A 22,901-nucleotide genomic window follows, 5' to 3' on the forward strand; every position below is an offset into this window, starting at 1 on the left:
AAATTATTGAAACAATTCGTAAATTTTCTTTTGAAGAGACTGAATCGTGATACAATGTATTTTAGTGGCAGGAATACCAACGGATTAATTCTCAGATTTGGACGGACCAAATTTAATAACGATTTTTTTTTTCTCGCGTTAAATAATTATCGGTGACCGAATGGAGTCCATCAACTTGGTAGACTTGATGAGAACCTGCTTTTAATTACAACTCATTCCATGTGAGTCTATCTGGGTGAGTCTGTGGGTCTTTGTGTGAGCCTATGGGTCTCTGTGTGAGTCTGTTGGTCTTTTTGTGAGTCTGTGGGTCTCTTTTTGTGAGTCTCTGGATCTCTATGTGAGTCTATGGGTTTGTATGTGAGTCTGTGGGTGAGTCATTGGTGACTGGGTTGAAACCATCAACTCACTACTCTTCAGAGCCCAGTTTGATCACAACTCAGTCTTTGTGGGTCTCTATGTGAGCCTATGGGTTTCTATGTGAGTGTGTGATCTTAATGCGAGTGCATGGGTTTCTATGTAAGTCCATGGGTCTCTGTGTAAGCGATTGGTGACCAGGTTGAGACCATCAGCTCGCCAGCTTTGAGAATTCCCCCCGTTGATCACACAATTGATAGATTGGGCTGCTCAACAAATCCGTCCGATGCCTCTAAACCTCGTTTTTGTCTCAGCTCCCTCAAATCTTCCCCAACGACCACCTGGAGAGGCTCTTCCCACCCCCGCCGGCCCGGGGGGCGACGGCATTCTCCACCCACCTCACCGACTCCTCGACGGAGAGGCCCACCCCGTCGGCCGAGAGGTCCCTTCCTCCGCGGTCTCCGTGCCCGAGCCCCGGCCCGTCGGCCCCGTCGCCGACGCGGAATCACGATCGCTCGGTCTTCGGGCCCCGCTTGTCCCCGACGAGGCCCCACCCGTCGGCGGGGCGCGACGTGAGGACGACGACGACGACGACAAGCGTGGGGGCGGCTGCGCGACCTCCGACCCCGCGCACGCGGAGCAACTCGCGCGACAAGCAGGCGGAGCGTGCCAACACGCCCTCGGCGGCGGCGGGCGGAGGGGGCGGGCGCCACGCGCGGCCCCGGAGCCGGGATGAGCGGCACGGCTCGTCGGTTGCGCCACCGGCGAGCTACGACGGGCGGCCCAACGGCGTGGAGGAGCGGGCCGAGCGAGCCGAGTGGGCCCCGCTGGGCCGCATCGTTTCGCCCGGGCGACACGCGCACGGGAGGACGCGGGACGACGTGACGGACCGGCAACGCTGCCTGCCGACACGGTCGCCAACTGGATCACCGCTGCCGACGGAGAAGGGCGGTGGTGGCGGCGGCGGTGGCAGAGCGGTGGTGTTCCACTCGCCTCCGGCGCACGGCGAGAAAAGGCCAGTGGACGTGGAGGCGGCGATGAGGTGAGTGGCTGTCATCGAGCTCCACCACGACAGGATTTATTTTCTCACCGAATATTTTTTTCCGGTGTCGCAGGTAGACTGGAGTCAGCGGCTCTTGACTAGTAGCCACGGCCAATAGCGAGAGGCATACTGGATGTGGTGGGCCGGGTTTGGGAATATTTTCTCGGTCGTTGACCCAGAGGGTGTGGGTGGTCATTTAGAAAGTAAACTGTGGGCCGCAATGCGTACCTGAGCTCTACTTTCCCGACTGTCCAATGCGCATTCAAATCTTTGTTGTTGAATTAAAATACAGTAGAACCCCTCGTAACAACCACGCCTGTTAACGACTAATCGCTTAACGACCGGCCTCTATAGAGCCCAATGTGTAGTGTATAGTAGTGTAGTGTTTCGTGTAGTGTATAGGAAGACAAGAGGGGGCACTCAAAGGTGGTGTGGGGTGGGGCGCTTGATATCCGCTTACGAAACGAGCCCGTTGTCTCAACGCGACGCTGAGGGTCGTCGCGCTGTCCTGCGATGTTTCCCGATGGATTCTTCGTGTCGTGAAGACTCGGCGCCGTTAGCGCAACCTGCGATGACGTTGCGGGAAAGCATAAACACTTTTTACGTACGTACGTAAACAAACAGGAAGGGCTGCTTGGCGGGACGCCGTGGTGGCTAGGAGATGTTAACTACCTTGCCAGGTATAGAGGAGGTCGTGGGGTCGATCGCGACCCTGACGCCCGCTATATATTTGGAGTTTGCGTTTCTCTCTCCCCGTGGTTGTGTGGATTTTCCTCCGGGTCCTCCACATTTACAATCGACGTGCATTTATGGAGTATTTGGCCACGCGACGATAAGCCACTTCGTCGGGCTATCACTTGTGGCAGTCAGGTCGCTTCTAAAAAGAGCTTTATAGACCTCAAGTGGGCCCTTACTTGGTTAAAATATATTGTCTAATAGTTTTTAGTCCATCCCTCGCGTCGAACTTTCTCACTGTGCGCGGCACTTGTTCTGTTTTTATTTTTAGCCAAGTCAAGAGGCAGATGAGGTAATGGAACGACGACCCCTTTTCTCTCCCTGGTGGCTCCGTGCAAAACAGCTGAGCCTGATGTCATGATGATGGGGAATTACCCCACGGGAGTGGCACGCAAGCCACCCGCCGCATATAGCGACTCTCCCACACATCGCTTTTCCAACTTTGTCCAGCGGTGGATGGACGAGGCGGCTGTAAAACAATTCGTTATTTCGCTTGACACGTAGTAGTAGTAGTAAGGATTTCGCGACCAATTTTGCCCATGATGGGGGTTTTTGTTTGGGTTGGGCCGCGTGAATATAAACGTGTCGTTAAAACCGCCACCGAACACGACACAGCCATTTAGCGAGGTTTTGCCACGTAAACAAAACGTGGCAATTAGTTACGAGTGCAGCACAGCAGTGTGTTGGAGAGTAAACCCACAACATCTACAATTCGCGAGTACCGTGACATTCCGCCTCCTCTGTTTAACGACACATTTATGTTTACGTGATCTAACCCAATCTCCCGCCCCCCTGTTATGGATATGAGTTCTTTACTCACCGTTGCTCTTCCGCGTGGTTTGTTCGATTGTTAAACCGGCAACTCCCACCCCTCCCCAACCCCACTGCTGCCCTCTCACTCGTGGCTTTTCTCCGGGTGCAAGAATTCGGCCAATAGAGGACCGCAGAGCTTGGGCAATCGTAGGTGCCGCTTCTGGCCGCCTTCCAGCTTGCCTGCGTTTTTTCCCGCGCTCTCTGAATCGTTCTCTCTCTCTCAATCATTCTCTTTCTCTCTCTGAATCATTCTCTCTCTGAATCGTTTTCTCTTTCTGAATCATTCTCTCTGAATCGTTCTCTCTCTCTCTGAATCATTCTCTTTCTCTCTCTGAATCGTTCTCTCTCTATCTGAATCATTCTTTCTCTGAATTGTTCTCTATCTCTCTCTGAATCGTTCTCTCTCTCTGAATCATTCTCTTTCTCTCTCTGAATCGTTCTCTCTCTCTCTGAATCATTCTTTCTCTGAATTGTTCTCTATCTCTCTCTGAATCGTTCTCTCTCTCTGAATCATTCTCTTTCTCTCTCTGAATCGTTCTCTCTCTCTCTGAATCATTCTCTCTCTGAATCGTTCTCTATCTCTCTCTCTGAATCATTCTCTCTCTCTGAATCGTTCTTTCTCAGAATCGTTTGCTCTATCTCTATGAATCCTTCTCTCTCTCTCTCTGGGAACGAATGAAAACTATGCGCGTTATACATTTTGAGTGAATATTTTATTACTATTTATACCGTCGGTACGGTGCCTGTAATAAAGGTTAAGAAGCTACTCGGCTTAATTGCGTCGGTTGCTGCGCTCCCATGACTGGGGGGGGGGGGTCTGCTGTCGCTACCGTGTTACGAGGCATTCCACCTGTTCCATGAGCACGGGGTTATTCTGTGTCTCTTTATCATCATCATCATCATTAGCATCAGCCAGCCGTGATCAATCTACTGCTGGGTGAAGGCCCCTCCCAAGGCCGTCGTCATCCTTCACACTTATGGGGGACCGCACCACAAAGAGGTTCAATCACAGACGGACTCGGCCCAGCGAGCGGACACCGGATGTGACCGGTGTGTGTGCGTGTGTGGGGCACCGTGCTGTGGGTCGCAGGCAGCTGCTGGCGAGCGCGCCCGCCCACGTGCTGCGCAGCGTGCACGTGCGGGGGTTCCTGCACGGCGGATCTCTCGCCAGGGCTCACCACCATCACCGCGGCAGCGGCGGCATCCGTGAGTGGGTGGGATCCCCACCTCCCCTCCTCGCTCCGTGCCACGGACGACGAGGAACCTCTCCCCTCCCCTCTTCGCTCCGCGTCGCTCACGAGCCTCCGCTCCTCGTTCAAAACTCGCTCGTTGTTCCTGAGATCACCCCTCCGCGCTACCCCATTAAGCTCCCCCTCTCACAACCACCAACACCACCGTTACCCCGTTCCCTCTTCACATTCTCATCACGTGCCGATCGCTCATTAAGCCCCATTCATCGAATTCTTTCGTCGTCGCCAATTTCCCTTTCACCGAATTTACAGATTCCTCTCATCTATTTAATTGAACTCATCTCCACCGTTAGAATTCACACGCGTGCGTTGTTGTGCCGTTCTTAATTCTCTGTCAAGCGCCTCGGTTAAGTTGCGTAAAGATAAGATGAGCCCCCGAGGGGATAACCGCGGACATCCGCGCCAGTTTTCACAGTACGCTTGTACGCGAGCTCGGATTTCCACGATTTGACGAGTGTCGTGGTGGGGTTGTCAGCCGCGTCGTTATTTGCAGCTGCTGTGATTATTGGAGCCGGTCATACCGGCTGCTTTTTTTCCCCGTCTGAAAATTGCACGTTTGAAGACAAATTAAATGAGAAGCGCTCAATAATGTCATCTCCCTGCGCAGCGAAATACACAACCCCGTTCTAGCTAATTACGTGACCTCTTTATCGATACTTACACGACTTAATCGCTAATTAACTGAGCTCGTTATCACCAATTACGTGACCTTGTCAACGCTAATTACACAACCCCGTTATCGCTAATTACGTGACCCCTTTCGCGATACTTACGCGACCTCATCGCTGATAATTACGTGACCTCGTCATCGCTAATTGCATGACCTCGTCACGGCTAGTCACATGACCTCGTCATCGCAAATTACGTCACCTCGTTATCGCCAACCCAAGTCCCCTGCGAGGCCGAATGCCGCGTCGTCGTGTTTTCTTACTGCCACGCATGCCGATCGCACGTGCGGCTCACGACTTCCCCTTTTCGCTTTTGTGTTCGCGCGTTCCGCTCCGCTAGACTCGGCGCAGGGCGGCGGCACTCACGTCTCTAAAGAGACGGCGGCGGTCGGATCGGCTTCGAGAGGTGAGACGTCATTTCCAAGACGGGGACTTGAATGCATTTTTCGTGAGCGGCGTGCCCCCTCCCACCCCCCCCCCACCCCCTCGGTCTTTATTGTTGTCATGCACGGACGGATGTCACGCGACGGTCGGGCGGCCGGACGCTCGCCGAGCTAAATCGCCTCCCTTCTGTTTCGTTTGCTCTGGTCGGCGTTTAGGTGGCGGGCAGTTGACGGTGAATGCGTGCAAGTGAGTATTCGACACGTGTGGACGTTGTGTGCAAAGGCAAAGTTCCCCCACGTAGCCTTAACGGACTGTTGGGGAAAGTGCTGTAAGTGAGCACCTATGGAGGCCGGCACGGCACACGACGGGGTGGGTGGGCAGCTTTTGTCACCCCAGTGACGATGTTTACCCACCGCAGCAGGTACTCATTTGAGGCTGAGTCGACCTAGGGGGAGGCCCAGGATTGGTTAAAATAATCGTCACTGGTGGTGTTGGCCGTGAGCAGGAATCGAACTCGGGTCGCTGGGTTCGTAGCGTAGCGTGCTAACTGCTACACTACCACTCCCCCTCGACACACACATACACCTGTACGCACGTGTACATGTGACATTTCCCAATCAGGGTGGCAGGGCAATAGGGGTGGCCCCGAAATGTCAATCTTTTGAAAATATGGCCCTACATTAATAATATAAATATATTCAAGTTGTATCTAGTAAATACCAGCAAAATGGCAATTTTTGCGCTCTCAACCAACCCACCCCACCCCTCCACCCCCCCCCCCCCCCCTTGGATCCACTGTTGGATAAGGGCCTTTTAAGGGTTAATTGACCATACTTCTGATTTAAAGCTTTCGTGACTGCAGGGATTCATATTCTTGGTTCTTTCGGTAAAGTCATGTAGAAGGGAAATAATAAAATAATATGAATCTATTTTTTTTTATATTTATATTACTTTATTATTTCCCTTCTACGTGACTTTACCGAAAGAACCAAGAATATGACCATACTTCACCACGCTGGTCAGTGCAGGATGGTGAAGCGGAAGGGGAGGGGTGTTATAGGTCTTGCCGCTGATGTTAGCCACGGCCAGGAGTTTAACTGAGGGTTTGTCAGGTTCACGGCACACAGCATTGCCCCCCCGCCCCAATCCCGGCTCAGTCGTCATCAATCCACTGCCTGGATGGAGGCCTCCTGCCCAAGCCGTCGCCATCTCTCTCGCGGTGACGATCCCGTGTCTAGTATCGGGCGAGCGGTGGACGTCCTTTGGCAGCCGCACCCCTTTGTTGCTCGTCGGCTGCACATCTGAGCGCTCTTGATCGCGCGCTTGCTAGTTCCTCGGCACCGCGACGCACGCACGCACGCGCGATCTCATAACCGCAACGCGGCAGAACTGTCTAAGGTTGCGCGACTCCACCCAGTCATCCGTGAGTTGGTCCGCTGCCTCCTTAGGAATGCATCGGTTCCCCCTCCTCCCCCTCCGCCCGCCCGCCCTTCCCCCACGCGAGTTGTCATTGTGAAAAATGAAGGGATCAACCTCTGTCGAAATCACGGCGAACGGCACACGCTTTGTTTTGGCGGAATGCACGCGTTACAATTTAACACGTAGGCTTTCGCGATCGGTATTATTCATGATAAAGGTTTTTGGGTTAGATAGCGTCAGCATAAATGTGTCGCAACCCTCCACCGCCCGACACGGCCAATCGGTAAAAAATGTGTCATGTTGACATAACGCCAATTAGTTACTTGTTCAGCCCACCGGTGTGTTTGAAAAGTGAATCCACAACACATTTTTTACTGATTGGCCGTGTCGGGTAGGGTAGGGTTGCGACACATTTATACTTACGCGATCTAACCAAAAAACCATGATTATGAATTTATTTATTTTTAAACACCGCCGAAGTGTACGCTGCCATCCACGGTGCGGAAGCGCCACCTACAGCCGTCAAATAGTTTTCCACGGTTCATTCACCAACGTGGGCCGTGTGTGCTCGGCCCGCCCAGTGTCAGTTCACTGTTCGATGATGGACTTCCCCACGGCGTGTCGTGTTGTCGGGGTTGTTTGACTGTACTTCACTGTGCTGGTCAGCGCCGGTTTGTGATGGGGGGGAAGGCCCAGGAGGGACCGGTTCAGGTATCCCTGCTGCCGTTAGCCGCGGACAGGAATCAAAACTCAGGTCACCGAGGCTCATGGCGCAGTGCGCTAACCACTGCGCCACCGCTCCGCCCCTCAAAGGGTTGCCCGAAAACCAGGACACAAAAAAAAACGGCGCTAAAAAGGATTTACAATTGACGCATGCATCCTCCGCTCCAGCTCTTTTCACGTGGGTCCCGAGTGACTGAGCGAGTGTCGCGTAGTCCGGGCGTGATTTTCTCTTCCTTCCTTGTTTTTCTTTCATTTTTCATTTTTTACTTTTCCCGTAGGTCCCTCCCGGGCGGCCCCACGGCCTCGCCGGACCACGTGTCGGTGGGCCGCGGCAGCAGCCCGCAGCTCGTGCTGGCCGGCCTGCCGCCCGCGTCGCCCACCTCCCGGCACGGTGACGCCGCGCCGGGCGCGCACGGTTCGGAGGTGGTGGGCGTCCTCGACTGGCTCAAGAAGCTCCGACTGCACAAGTACTACCCCGAGTTCAAGCACCTCAGCATGGAGCAGGTTGGTCTGGTGGTGGTGGTGGTGGCAGTGGTGGTGTCTGTCACTGGTTGTGGCGCTGGCGGTGTTGTTGGTGGGCAACGGTAGTGCAGCGGTTAGCGGCGCTGCACTACAAATCTGGTGACCCGAGTTGGATTTCCGCTCATGGCCACCAACACCGGTGATGATTATCTGAACCGGCCTTGGGCGCCCCCTAGGTCGACTCGGCCTTAAATGAGTACCTGGTGTGGTGTTTAAACAACGCGACTAGGGAGACAAAGGCGGCCGGGTGTGGTGCTGGCCACCTGCCCCTTTGTGTGTCGTGCTGGCATTTATAGATGCTCGTGAACAGCACTTGGCCCAACAGTCTGTTACAGGCTATACGGGGGATCTTTGTTGTTGGTGGTGTTGGTGGTGTCAGTAGCATTTGTAGTGTTGGTGGTAGTCGTGGTGTCTGTTGATGGTGGTGACGATAGTATTTGTTGCTGGCAGTGGTGCTTGCATTGGAGTGAGTAGTGGTGACGCTAACGATTGGTATTTCATCTCTTGGCAATGGTCGGCGTGTTTTCCCGCTCTGCGGAAATCGCCGCGCGTGCAGCCGCTCATGGGTCGTTAAAACTCGGCGTGCGACGATTTCCCTCCGTCGGTGCCGCGTGTCCACGGGAGGCGTGTTTATATTCCGAATCGGAATATTTACACTGGAGGAAATCCGGATGAGCTATGAAGCTGTTTTGTCAGAGACGGCCGGTAGGTCAACACGTTTATATTAAACGCCGTGGGTCACGGCCCTACGCGGAGAAGGCTCGCCCACAGTTCAATCCCCGCATCCATGCCATGGATGGTCAGGGACCCGGGGTCACGGTACGATTCAAGAATCAATTCTCGTCCCCGTCTTGTTTTATCCGATTTACTTTGTAGCTCCGTTTTTCTTTTTGTTCTTATTAATTGGTGCCGTTTTGTCCGCCCCTGGTCACCGAAATGTAGCGTGCCAATTGACATATATCCGCGCGCGCGCGCGCACGGCTCTGCTTTGTAAATCAACTGCTGGATGAGGAGCCTCCTCGCGTTGCGCGGGTCTTGGGCGGGGTTACTTGGCCGTGCTTTGTCGCCGCTCCGATCGACGAAGGGCGGTGAGTGTCGACGTGGGAGTGTAGTACGACAACAACAGTGAATTAAGCGGCACGGCCCTCTGCTCTCACCGTAGCCCCAAAGCGGCCTGTTGTTATGCACGGTGAGGTCACCCCACACCCACCCAGCGCTGTTCGGTCTCCAACCCTGCTTGGCTTTCGTGTCCGAGATCCGACGAGAAGCGGGCGCGTTTTCGGATCGTTTGTGACGTAAGGCGCCGAACTTTTCCGAGTCGCGTCAAAGCGACTTCCCCATTCGTGGCCTTCCGTTCGTCGCCGTGGCTTTCGCGCACGCGCGCGTGTGTTTGTGTGTAAATTGTGCGTTTTGCGATGTGCGTGTTTTTGTTGTTCGCGATGGCTGACCGCGCGCGTCCTTGTCCGTCGGCAGTTCCTGAACCTGAGCGAGGAGGACGTGGATATGTTTGAGAACCTCACGGAAGGCGCTAAGAAAAAACTCAGGACTCAGCTGGCAAAGTGAGCGACTTCTACATCCTCCTCCGCCCACCTCCTCCCTCCTCCTCACTCCATCACGCATTCACTCTCTTCTCTCTCTCACTTCACCGCAACAAACTTCCCCTCCACGTCAAGCAGTCACCTTCGCGCACCACTTTTCGCTCCTCCCTGAAAACTCACCTTTTTTTCCCCATAGCTCACCCCACGACCGCTTAATCTCACCCCTCATAAGCACCACCGCCGTTCCTGCTCCCTCTTCATCATATCATTGCATGGCTACCACTCATTGCCCATTCATTCAATCCATTCGTCATCATGTGCTCTCATCGGCATTGCTTTTACCTAATTCACGCATCACAGATTCGCCCCATTACTTCCATCTAATTCTATTCACCTCATCTCGACCATTACGCTCACACGTGTACCGTTGTTCGTTCTCTGTCAAGTGCCTCGGTCGAAGCACTGTATAAATACAGTTGAGATAAGATGAAATCATTGGGCCAACGTTGACTCGAAACGGGGAGCGTTCCAGATCGTTTGTGACGGAAGGCGCCTAACTGTGTGAGTCTGGATGGCGAGATGTTAACTACCTCACCTGGTATACAGGAGATCGTTGGTTCGATCCTGACCCTGACGCCTGTATATTTGGAGTTTGTATGTTCTCCCCGTGGTCGCGTGGATTTTTCTCCAGATCTTCCGGTTTTTCCCTCCCACAATTAGAAACGTGCGTTTTAGAGTATTTGGCTGCTAGAAATTCCCACGCGATGATAAGCCGCTTCGTTGAGCTCTCATTTGTGGCCAGGTGGCTTCTGAAAAAGAGCTACGTAGCTCAGTGGGTCTCACCTGGTGAAATAAAAATAGTTTAGTTTTTAAGAGATGTTCCCCTTCGTAGGCTTGCGTTTGTCGCCGTGGCTTTATCGCGGGCGTGGGTGTCTGTGTGTGATTGTGCGTTGTCGGGCGCCGTATAAATTACGGTTAAGATAAGACGAGATCGTTGGGCCAGCGTTAACTTGAATGCGGCCCGCGTCGTCCAGCGGTTTGAGCGAGTGGCTCGCAGTCGGGAAGGTTGAGAGTTCAAATCCTGGTTTGGGTGGCTGGGGGTGTCGACTCTGCTCATTGTCGCCCTCAGGGGGGAGTGGAGGGTCGATAAAATTCGTGCCCCTTCGTGGCGAAATCAGCGGTGGCTGTAATAACCCCCGCCATAGAAATGTGCAATTTGCCATCGCTGGCTCGCTGACATGTGTGATGTGATGTCGTCGTCGATGATGATGATGATGACTGTTCTCTTGTCGTTTTCCAGGGAGCGAGCCGAGAAATTTGGCGGCGTTTCGGAGTCGTATCCACTGAGCAACGGCGTCACCAGAGTGCCTTCTTCTCACCACAGCCCTACCCACAATTCCCGGCACAACCCTGCCCACAATGCACAGCGAAGCCCCTCCATCAACTCGTCCCGTACGTCCCAAGCGGTTATTCTTTTGCCATCGTCGTCATTATCATCATCATCATCTTGTACAAAACCATCCAAACTAGATCCCACAATCCCGTGCAACCTGATAATGTGCTGTGCAGAAGGACCATTGCCCGAAACGTTGACTGCATCATATATTTGTTTAAGGTCACAGTGTTAGTATTGCAAATGTGTTTATTTGTTTTGGTTGTGTGTATGTTGAACTTCTTTCGCACCGTACGTAGCCAACCGTGCTAATTGGACGTGCAGGAGTGGGACAACAAACTAAATACAAAAGGCAGTTCGAAAGAAACGAGTTACTCGTGCGTGTGCGCACCACTGAGAACAAAGTAGCAGCAGCATCACCAGCATCACTTGTCATAGACCAAGATCATTCTTGAATTGAATCCGTGACCAGGAATTGTGGTGATCCCTAGAATCACTCGAGTGAAGGCGGAAATCGTTTCTTGTCGAATGATTGTGCGGCCCTGTTTCGGTTCACTGCCGGTTGAGGAGGTGCCTCTCCCCCCCCCCCCCCAATCTGTGTGGATATTGGGGGGTTCATCTTCTTGGTTCTTTCAGTAAAGTCACGTAGAAGGAAAATAATAAAAATAAAACATAATAAAATAATTCTCATGACGTTTCGGCTTGCGTTGTGGCCGAAACGTCGTGAGAATTATTTTATGTTTTATTTTTATTTTATTATTTTCCTTCTACGTGACTTTACCGAAAGAACCAAGAAGATGAATCCCTGCAGTCACGAAAGCTTTAAATCTAAATTTATTGGGGGGTTTTTTGACCATACTTCACCATTTTTACTGGAGTTGCTGTCCAAAGGTCGCCGGTTCAATTTGATCTCCCGGCGCCGCAGTTGAAACAACGGGGCAAGGTTTTTGTAAATCTCCCCCCCCCCCACCGCTTCTGTCCACCCAGCGGTATAAATGGGTTTACCAATAGTTTGGCGATCGGCAAATCACGTGCGGTTTGGTTAAAGCGTGGGTACTCCGACCTCTTCCGAGACACCCTGGCCCAGGGTGGAAGACAAATACCCCCCAGCAGAGCTGTCCGGAGCTCCCTCGTGTGGCGGCTCCTTCCGCCGGCAGCAGCGTCAGCGGAGCAATTGCAGGGCTGCGCCTTTGCCCCTTTGGCCAAAGACCTCCACTTGGGACGAGGTCATACTAACAGGTCATCGCAAGTAACAGGCCCCGGCTATCCAATTGAACCACCTGCCGTGTGCGTGTGTGTAGGGGGGTACTGTAGCAGTTGGCGCGCTGTGCAATGAACCTGGCAAACCAGGAGCCTCAAATGAGTAGTAACCTGGCGCGTTGCATAGTAAACATCGCCACTCGGGAGACACAGGCGGCCGAGCGTGGTGCTGACCACCCACCCCCCTCGTGTGCCAGAGCGCCGGCCTTCACAGGTGGCTACTCGCTTAACAGCACTTGCCCCACACAGTCTGCTGAGGCTACACGGGGGATCTTTGTACATTGGTGCGTAGGGCGGGCTGACGACGCGGCCGAGAGGTCGGAGTCGCCGGGCAGCAGGGACCACAGCCAGGACGGACGGGAGCGAGCACACCGGAGCAAGGATCGCGGTGAGGCCACTCGCCACGTCGCCGCATTTCTCTCGTCGCCGCATTTGCCCAAAATCTTACGGCGATTTGCGCCATCGGCGCCGCGTCGACAACGGGACGAACAATCCACCTGGATTCGTGTTCTTGGTTCTTTCGGTAAAGTCACGTAGAAGGGAAATAATAAAATAATATTAATATGAAACAATAAAAATTCTCACGATGTTTCGACTGCAACACAAGCAATCGTCATCAGGTGTGATATCCACAGCAAGAACATTTGAAAAAAGTGAGAATTTGTATTGTTTAATATTTATATTATTTTATTATTTCCCTTCTACGTGACTTTACCAAAAGAACCAAGAATATGAATCCCTGCAGTCACGAAAGCTTTAAATCAAGATTTGAATCCACTTGGATCTCTATCGTAGCGCGACCCCCCCCCCCCCTTCGTGTTAGAGAGCGGCGCACAGAAGCGGATATCACAGAGCCACCTCTGAGAGCTCCTCCTTCCCCTCCTTCTTCGAGTGACCTCTGATCTACACACACACACAGTAGATTGCAGCACTTTCCCGCTCACTCTGCACGATGAGATCGTGGTTCGTCCCATAGCGTGGCGCGCACATCATTGGCACCACCGCTCTACTCCCCACGATTTGTATGCATGCATGTATGTTGAACGTCTTTCGCACCGTACATGGCAACCCGTGCTGATCGCAGGTGCGGCGGAAGGACAACAAACTAAACACAAAGAAGTTCTAGAGAAATTTGTTTTCAATTTAGATGCAAAAGTGCCTTGTTCCAGTGGCTTCCTAATAGCGGAAGGGAAGAGCGCTCCGGACGGCCGCAGAAGCGCATCTGAAAGCGCCGGGAGACCGTCTTTGTTCGACGGTTCGCCAAAATCCGCTGCTGCGAGGGTGACCGGAGTTTGCGTGATGATGGTTATGCTCCTTGAGATTTACGGAAGAGTGGGGGAGCGGGGGCGTGGACAACGGGAGCCGTGGCGACCTTAACTTCCTCCTCCTCCCGGCAGCGTCGACAGCAGCGGAGCTAACCGGCGCGTCCCATGTCCCGTTCCGCAGGCGAGAGAGGCGCGCGCGACGGCTCCGCGAAGGAGAAGCCGCCGACCTTCCCGTCGCACCCCATCAACCAGGCCATTTGCATCATGAGGCCGACCGCGCAGGTGAGAGCGGGGGGCGTACGTTCGTCACGCGCGCTCGCTCGCTCACCCTCCTGCAGCCTGTTGCGCCCACTCTCTCCGTTTGTATCTATGGGACGTTTTTGCCAGCATCCAAAGTGATGAAACAAAATAAGAATCGTTTTTGCCCTTTCTGGCACTGAAACACCAACTAGGTATACCTTTTGCAAGGCCTCAAGTCTGCATTTAGGCCTCGGCAAGGTAAGGTAAAAGGTCAATGGTAAAAACAACGAGCCTACCTTTACCCTACCTTTAACCCTTACCCCATACAAATTACCCGATTACAGGGTAATTACTGGGGTACTACACATGAACAAGGTTTATAACGGTAAATGCTAGGAAGAGCGCTTTATTCATATAGAATACTCTCGATCTCGATGATTCCAATTTTACACGCTTGTTGTTGTTGTCGTTGTTGTATCCTCAAATCTTGCAACTCAATTTTAATCCACTTCCCAATGTGGTATCGACTTATACGTATGTCATACTGATGACAATATTATATTCTATCATAAAAATATTTATTATTAAACATTATTTTGTTTATGTTATGTTTCGGCTTGGGTCTAACTGTCCACGCTCAACTGACGTTGGCTGTAATTGGCCACGGTCCCTTACGTGATGGCAAGCTTCGGGGCCACTTCCTGGAGTCGTGGAGTTCTGCCATTACTAGTACATTTAATAAAAGTGTGTTTTAAAAAAAGTTTGTTTTTATATTACTTATTAAATGGAGGCCACGGACTGTGCCACGCAACTTTTAGCGGTAAACAAGGCGCCGTATTTCCTTTACCCTTCCAGGTGATTCTTCCGAGCTACCTTTACCCTACCCTTTACCTTACCCCTTGGCATGTCGACACCTTTACCCTTTACCCTTTTACCCGGTAAAAAGGGTAAATTACCTTACCTTGCCGAGGCCTATCTGCATTTACCACACATACTTGTGGCAAAACATGCAGATGCGGAGCAAACGACTACAGTGTCAGTTTACTGCGTTGGGAGCAGCGGAATGCATCGCCGCCGATGTCTCTCCCTCGTGTTTGTGGATCGGGCCTTTGCGTCGTCACGCGTTGTGCGGTCTCGTTCTGGATGACCGCAGTCGCCCACCCCTGGAGAGGTTTTTTAACTTCCCCCGCTCGGAATCGGTGTCCCTCGTCATTCGACCGTTTCACCCGAACCCGCCTCCCCCCCGCACCGCTCTCAGGTGACGCCCGTGCAGAACCCTTCCGTCCATCCGCCGCTGCTGGTGCCCCACTCGGCGCCCCACTCGACCCCCTTCTCGGCGTGCCCGTCGTCCCTCTCCTTGTCGCACCTGGGATCGCACCCGGGCTCGGCGCACGCCGTCGGCAGGCGGAAAGAGAACGCCGGTGGCCTGCCCCTCCCGCCGGAGCTGCCCGGCGCCGACGGCCCAGCCCACGGGACCGGCGAGATCCGGTTGGGCGGCGGTGGCGGCGGAGGGCGGTTCATTTCCGCCTCGCCGCTCGTGCACCTCGGCTCGCCGGCGCTGCCCTCGGGTTTCGCGTCGCGCGGGAAAGCAACCGTCACCGCCTTCGGCAACAGCGGCGCCGGCAGCAGCGGTGGCAGCAGCAGCAGCAACAGCAGCAGCAACAGCATCAGCAGCAACAGCAGCCGGAGCAGCATGGAGTCGCCGGAGATGTCGAGGCTCTTGCCGCAGCCGGTGCCGGTGCAGGTGTCGCGGCAGGACGACAGCGGTGGGCCGGGCAGCCCGTACATATTCACCGGCGGCGGACACCCGCAGCACCAACAGCAGCAGCACGGCAAGACGTCGCTTCACGAGCATCCGGCGCCAGCGACGCAGCAGCAGCACGCACCGCAGCAAGCGCCCCCGCTGCATCTCTACGCCGTGGAATCGGACGCCTTCCCTCCGAGCGGCAAGCACTCGCTCGCCGGCGCCAAACCCCCGACGTTGGAAGCGCCGGCAGTGATGCCGGGTGGGGTGCTCGCCGGCGGGTACTGCACGACGCGGGGCGCCTTCCCGGCGCACGGTGCCGGCGCAGGCAGCGGTGGCGGCGTTCTGCTCGCGCCCGTCTACAACGGCGGCGGCGGATCGGAGGCAGAGCTGAACGGCACCGGCTTGGGAGCTCCGAGCCACCAACACCAGCAGCAGCACCAGCAGAGCTGTTGCAGCAGCTGCAGTTCGTGCGGTTGCAGCGGTGGCTGCGGCGGCACCCGTGGGTTGCCGCTAAGCTACCCATACTTCCAGCCGTTCTCGACGCCGTTCATCGGCTTCCCGGTCATCCCCATGAGCAGTGCGATGTACGGCAGCTTTGTGGGCGCCGGCGGGAACCAGCAGCAGCAACAGCAGCAGCAGCACCAGCAGCAGCAGCAGCAACAGCAACACCAGCAGCAGCAGCAACACCAGCAGCAGCAACACCAGCAGCAGCAACACCAGCAGCAACAACACCAGCAGCAGCATAACCATCAACAGCCTCACGTGCAGCAGCAGCAGCAGGGCTCGTACGGTCAGCCAATGGCGCAGCAGCCCACGGTGGGCGGCCACGCGAATCAGGCGGCAGCGGCGTTCTACATTCCATCGCCGGCGCCGTTTCCGGGGCACGAGCCGGGCTCCCTGGGGGCGCTGACGGGGATGGCGCTGCCTTACCAGCGCGCTGTGTCCGACGCGTACCTCTTCCACCAGCACCACCACGGCCAGCATCACGTTGTCCAGCAGCAGCAGCAACAGCACCAACAGCAGCAGCATGTGCAGCCGGCGCTGCACTACCAGTACAGCGTGGGGCCCCGGCGGCACGGCGGGCTGCCGACGCTGTCGTGCTACAACTGCGGGGCGTGCGGTCACCGCGCCAGCGAGTGCAAGCACCCCACGATGGACACCAACCAGCAAGGTTCGGGCTGTCGTTTTCTTGTTGTTTCGATTTGAAGCTTTCGTGACTGCAGGGATTCATCTTCTTGGTTCTTTCGGTAAAGTCACGTAATTGTATAGTGAATATACAGCAGTGTGGTATACAGTTGGGTGGGTAGAATAATACATAGTGTAATATTACAATGTATAGTCTATTAGCATTTTAGTTGCTGCGGCGCCATATTATTAACATTCCTTCCCTTTATTAATTCTAACCTTACTCCCTCCCTTTGATACTGCTAATCCTGCATAATGCACGGGCATAATGACTTCAAACCCCCCGCCAAACCTCCTACGCATTTCACGAGTAGTACTAATCGCATATCTGCATTTCCCATAAATATGTAAATTCCTCTTGATATGCAAATTATTTTGTCAAGGCGCTCTCCCCCCCTCCATCCCAACATAAATAGTTGCTCCAAGCCTGGGGCGTGCCATTCAGACTCTGTCTTCTCGACAGACCTGTTTTCCACCTGAAGATGGCTGCTTGCGTTGTGGCCGAAACGTCGTGAGAATTATTTTGTTATGTTTTATTTTTATTATTTTATTACTTCCCTTCTACGTAACTTTACCGAAAGAACCAAGAAGATTTATTGTTGTTGTATAATCAGAATATTTATACTGGAGGTATCCGATGAGCTATGAAGTTTTTTTTCACAGGGGCAGGTAAGAACGTTACAACAACAAACAATAGAAAAACACGATAGGAGTGCAAAGCATAAGAAAGGTCAACAAATCACCCAAACACATACAAATTAAACGAAGCCATCCCCATCCTAACAGGCAAAGCCCCACCGAGGTATGAACTTATTTTTCAGAAGCGACCTGACCACAAATGATTGCAGCTCAACAAACTGGCCCATCATTTGGACATTTATAACACCAAAATCTAATTAATTTTAATATGGAGGGAAAAAGCCGGCGGACCCGGAGAAAAAATCCACACCACCACGGGGAGAACATGCAAACTCTAAATATATGAGCGTGCGGGCGGGCGGGCGGGCGAGCTGGCGGGGAGGGAGGACACGATGCAATTGCGATGCGTAGGGCATGGTTTGTTGTCGTTGTTGTCATCGTTGGGTGCTGTGATAAGCGCCCGCCGTGGCTTTGCAGTACAGCAAGCGGAAGGTTGCGAGCTAGAATCCTCCTTGGGATGGCGTGTCGGGTTATAAATTGAGTTCCACTTTGTGGAAGACAACAATGGTTAGACTTCCCCCCCCCCCGCTGTAGGAATGTGCAACTTCCACTCAATTCCTGCTCGTTAAAAGTCAAGCAAGGAATCACTTTGACACCCACGTCTACGCGATCCGAAGTGCCCGATCTCGATTGATCTCGGAAGCCAAGCGGCATTGAACGCTGCTGGGTAGTGCCGAGCTGAAGCTCCTTGCGAGTTGCCCCGTTGGTCTCCGCGTGAGTCTACGGGTCTCTTTGTACGTATCTTGGACGTATTTCGCACCGTACGTAGCCAACAGTGATAAGGACAACAAAAACTACCCAATTTTAAATCGCAGGCGACCACCTGGATTCGAGCCCAGGATCTCAGTCAGCAGTGGCAGCCCCCGAGCTCAGAAACTTTGAGCCATCCGGGGTCCTTGTTACTTGACTTCACCGCTCCTCTCCGCCGTTTTTCCATTGCCGTCTTCCCAACAGGCACGTTCCGGCTCAAGTACGCGCCGTCGTCGGAAAACGTCGACTCGTCGGACTGACGGACGGGGCCCTCTGCTGAGCCCTTACCTCGTCAGGAGCGCCACGGACAGAGAGACGCGTCGACTCCATCCTCCTCCATCCTCCTTCATCGACACCTTCCGCGGCCGATGTGGCTACGCGCCGCCTGCCCAGCATCACCCTTCACGCAAGAGGCCGGCCGGCCGCCACGATTTGCCGAGAGATGACGTCGAGATGTCGACGTCGAAGGGGTTGGTGTTGATTTTAGCCGCCGAGTTAAGACCGCGGCGGTCCGTTTGGGGGGCAGTTTAACGGCACGCGTCTCTTGGCAGTGGTTGCCGCACGGGGATTGAATTACTCGCTGAATATTTTGCCGGTTGCTGGCCGACCGGAGTAGGTCTCAAGATGGGGAACCGTACAGTCGCCATGGCCCGAACGAGAGGTGTCCTGGACGTGGCGTGCCGGGTGCGTACACGATTTCCAGGTCACTTATCCGGCTTGAAGTTAAGTCCTGTCGCCGAACCATTTGATATCGTGAAATAGTTTAGTTTCCCAAATCTGGATGAATTTTCACCTCCGATGATCCTCTTGGTTGGGGGGGTTGCGGGGGACGTCCAATAATTTCACTCGCAGAGGTCACGTGACCCGAGCTCGTGTGTTCCCTGATCGTCGTCGGCCACGCACGTTTTTCCTTTCGACAGACTCCTCGTTTCCACTCTGCAGACGGAACTCCGTCACTCCAATGCCGTTGCCTTAGCAAGTTCTGCCGCGTTAGTAAGCGAAAAAAAGCGTCATCGTCCTAAAATTTGCCGAGCGCGTCGTGTCCCCCTCCCCGGAGTCGACCATCGCTTCACTTTTAACCAGGAGGAGAAGAGGCGGTGGTGGTGGGGGGGGGAGAGCGGCGGGCGCGTCGAGACGCGCGACACAAACGTCGCCTCCCCTTTTGCAACAATCCGGCGTCCCCGGTGGGGGGGTGCAGTGGTGTGGCGGCAGAGATGCCACAGTTTACATAGCAACAAGAAGTGCTGTTGAAGTGGTTTTTTAAATTCGCCGCGCGACGGCCCTGTCGAGGGGAGAGGTTTTGTTTTTGTATTTTGCAGGTTGACCGAAAGCCGCAGTCCAACCCCGCCACTTAACGGTCGTGAACGAGAGGAGGACATTTGGGGGGGGGGGGGGCAGTGTGACGTTTGCTAAGTCGTCACCCCGCACCGAGTTTTATTTGTTTTTCCCGAAGCAGTTTTGTTTTTTTGCGAAAATAGAAAAAAAAACGCCGTTATGGTATTCTCTTCGTACGGAACTTTGGGTGATCATTTTGTACCCCGCGTGAAATGCATGCAGTCGAAGCTGTACATTTTTTTGTCGCTTTATTCTTCGAGAGAGAGAGAGGGAGGGAGCGTGCGCGCGTGGGTATTTTGAGAATGTTTGTAAAAAAAAAAACGACGACAACACAGCAAAAATTTTAAGTGAAAAGTGCTTAAACGTAATCGCGAGTTTACAAGTCGGTCGATCTCGTGGGAAAATGTTGCGGCGAGCGAGCGAGATTACATTTATTTTAGTAAGGAGACGAGCTTAAGCGCTTACCGACCCCGTTTTCCGCGTTTCGTTGCACGGATTGTAACCGTCAGCGGCTGCAGTGACTGTTTTATTCCCCCGCCAAAATATACAACGGTTGCGTTCGACGAAAAACAACCACTTAAAGTTAGCGCGGTTGTTTTTGGAATTTAAAGTGTGCACATTAAAAAAAGAATACATATATATACCTTTTTCATATTATTATTATTAATTATTTAATTCAAAATAAAAAGTATAATTTCTTTCGAGAGAAAAACTAACTAGCATTTAACCAATTGTTGTTGTTGTTAACATTGTTGACCAGTGATGCAATAGTAGTTTTTATTTTAATTTGTTGTCTCGCACGAGTCCACAGTGGCACCTGTGGAGTGTTTTTGTTTGCGTTCATCGGTTGGATTTTGTTGACAGTGTTTATTCACCCCACCCCCTCCTACCCCCTCCTACCCCCACTCCACCCACCCCAAGCTGATACAGGGACTCTTCTACTTAAGAACAAGTTAGGTTCCAGAGGTCTGTCTGTCAGTCGATTTTAATCGTAAGTCCAACTTTACTCCTGTCGATTCCAAACACGTTGTACGGCGTGTACACTAAACACGCGGAATGGCTTTAAAATTAGTATAATCTCCTGTAGATTTAGATGCCACTGGATCCTCACGTTCCGCAGACGTAGATGCCATCACCGCCGCCATCTATTGCGCGGGGCGGTTGAACTTACGACTGTCGGTCCGAACAGGCGACTGGACATACGGGCAAGTTTGTTCGAACTCTCTACAAGTACGTTAGTCGAATGATAGTAAGTATAGGAGTCCCTGTCTTCCGTTCTATATGGCGGTGCGATTAGGGTTGGTACGCTCGTTAACGGAGTTGGGGAGGGGGGGGGGCGAGTTTCTTAAATCCCCAGACCCTCCAAAACCGCCCGGTCGACCCAGCGGTAACTAATGGGTTTCACCAGTCGGTCGGCCGGTCGGCAGGCAGGCAGGTCCTCGATGGAGGGGTAAAATGTGGGTGGTCCTTAACGTTTTGCAAGACCGTCTGGCAGCGTGGAAGAGTAGGCCAACTACTCCCTGGTGGGGTGGGGGGGGGCTGGGCGGCGTCGGGCGGTGCGTGGGGGTTCTCTGAGGCCCCTTTCCGCCAGCCTTGGCGTGAGCGAGCACTTGCAGGGCTGCACCTTTACCTCTGCTTTTGAAAAGGTTGCTTTTGCACCACACTGAGAGGTGACTTAAAGGTTGTCCCGTTCGAGTTGGGGTGGACGTTCCCTCCCCCCCCTCTTTTGAGTTTGAGGAATTGTCGTCGTCGTTCTGCACTAATAAGACGGCGGGGATGCACTTGAGCTGAGCGACAGAATTCCCTTTCGATTCCTCCTTCGACAAAAAGTGTCAAACTGTTCGCCATCGTTCGTGGGCATCTCGATAGCCCCCCCCCCCCCAACCTCTCATCCCTCCCCCCCCCCGCGCGGTTCGCACGTTCTTCCAAGGAGCCAACTCGCTCTTGATAAAAAAAAAACACAACGGGCTCGACGATTCGGCTGGGCTCGTTCATTATCTGCGGTGTAATTTTCAAAGTGAAGAAGCGCATTTAAAGGGCATCTGCCCCCCCCCCATCACCCGTCTCCTATAAATAAATAAGTGGGTGATAACCCCACGTGACATCATTACGAGGAGCGCCTCGTAGCACAGATGTCAGGTTCAAAAAAAAAATTCCGAAGCGCAATTAAGATCGCTTTTTTATCCTGTAGTCTAGAGCCAAGGGTCTAGTCTAAATGTCCTTGACCCCGACGTGCCACATAGCAGGGGACAGTCACGCAGACGAGAGCCGCAAGACACAACGTTGGAGTGGCCAGGCGGGCGCTTAACCTCGAATGGAGTTTTGAGTTTAGAAATCTGGGAGCGCGCCCCTGCGAGTTCGGTCTAACTCCACTGCCAGGGGGCCAGTGACGCCCGGTCCGCGTCCGCAGATTTCACCCCCCCCCCGCCCCCCACCTTGCAAATCAAGTTTTGCAGTATTGAAAAGTTAGAAATCCGTGGGAGCGTCCCAGGAGTACTACTGCCTGGCTGCATTGGCAGGGGAAAGTGACCCGCTGTCCACTTCTGCAGATTTTGTTTTATTCCGGTTTCAAATGAAGCACTGAAATATTAAAAAGTTAGAAATCCGTGGGAGCGCACTTTGGAGTACGCCTGCGTGGCTTCACTGCCACGGGAGAGTTGACACCCCTGGCCGCTTCCGCAGTTTTTCTTTCTTCATATAAAGCTGTATGGGAAAAGTTCTAATTGTTGCTGCGTCCTCCATCTGGGCCACTTGGAAGGTGCCTGGCAGCCACCGTTTCACCGCCGCCCCCTTGCTTTTAAACCATGGATTCCGTGTTTCTCACTTGCAAAAGAGATTGGGCCACAATTGATGACCATAATTGCGGTAAGAATCTATCAGCGGTGCGCAGTCTTATTTACCCGTGATATACGTTATGTGCCACTTTATATATGGTTTCCACCCCCTACCCCCCACACACATACAATACACTTGAAAATTGTGAACACAACAGGGAAGGCGTTGCAAGTTTCAACTTGCTAATTTATTGAGCTCCGGACAGTTTTATTGTGGGCGACTGCAGCTGGCGGCAGTGTTTTTCAACACAGATCTTTTTTGCGTGGGGTGGAGGGGGGGGAGAATGAACATCGACAAACGTTCTTGCCAAGTATTGTTTTTTTTTACACGTATAAATTTTTTACGAGAGAATGTTACTTTGAGAGGCCGTGTGAGAGACACCTAATTCCTACCACATTGATGTCTTGTGATATTGGGATTGATAGAATTTTAATTGACTTACCACAACGCCTGCGTCTGTGTCGTGGTATTTATTTTCTCTAAATGTTTATTTAATTTCTATTTTAAAAAATAAAGAAAAAATATTACAGAAACCGGGGAAAACACGTTGCATTTTTTTTTTGCCACGTGTTTGTGCTTGTTTGTGGTTCGATTTCCTGTTGGACTGTTGGGGAAAGTGCCGTTGGCGAGTATCACCGATGAAGGCCGGCACGGCACACGACGGGGTGGATGGCCCAGCACCATGCCCGGCCGCCTTTGTCTCGTCTTGCAATCATTTAAGGCTGAGTCGACATAGGGGAAGCC

At 53.1% G+C, this 22,901-nt stretch overlaps 1 protein-coding gene across 1 annotated transcript in view; it reads left to right on the plus strand.

Annotated features, from left to right (window-relative positions):
* LOC144949657 (uncharacterized) overlaps positions 1 to 21,759 on the plus strand; it is a 51,693-nt gene extending 29,934 nt beyond the window's left edge. Inside the window, exons 5-15 of the mRNA XM_078879643.1 lie at positions 669 to 1,396; positions 4,035 to 4,150; positions 5,203 to 5,268; positions 5,462 to 5,492; positions 7,667 to 7,892; positions 9,384 to 9,469; positions 10,749 to 10,900; positions 12,394 to 12,489; positions 13,548 to 13,648; positions 14,865 to 16,524; positions 18,192 to 21,759. Of these exons, the coding sequence (XP_078735769.1) occupies positions 669 to 1,396; positions 4,035 to 4,150; positions 5,203 to 5,268; positions 5,462 to 5,492; positions 7,667 to 7,892; positions 9,384 to 9,469; positions 10,749 to 10,900; positions 12,394 to 12,489; positions 13,548 to 13,648; positions 14,865 to 16,524; positions 18,192 to 18,247 (3,318 nt within the window). The 3' untranslated portion in view covers positions 18,248 to 21,759. The remainder of the gene's footprint in view (positions 1 to 668; positions 1,397 to 4,034; positions 4,151 to 5,202; positions 5,269 to 5,461; positions 5,493 to 7,666; positions 7,893 to 9,383; positions 9,470 to 10,748; positions 10,901 to 12,393; positions 12,490 to 13,547; positions 13,649 to 14,864; positions 16,525 to 18,191) is intronic.
* Positions 21,760 to 22,901: the final 1,142 nt, after the last annotated feature.

This window comes from Lampetra fluviatilis, chromosome 54 (genome assembly GCF_964198595.1).
Source record: "Lampetra fluviatilis chromosome 54, kcLamFluv1.1, whole genome shotgun sequence".
Lineage (NCBI taxonomy): Eukaryota > Metazoa > Chordata > Hyperoartia > Petromyzontiformes > Petromyzontidae > Lampetra > Lampetra fluviatilis.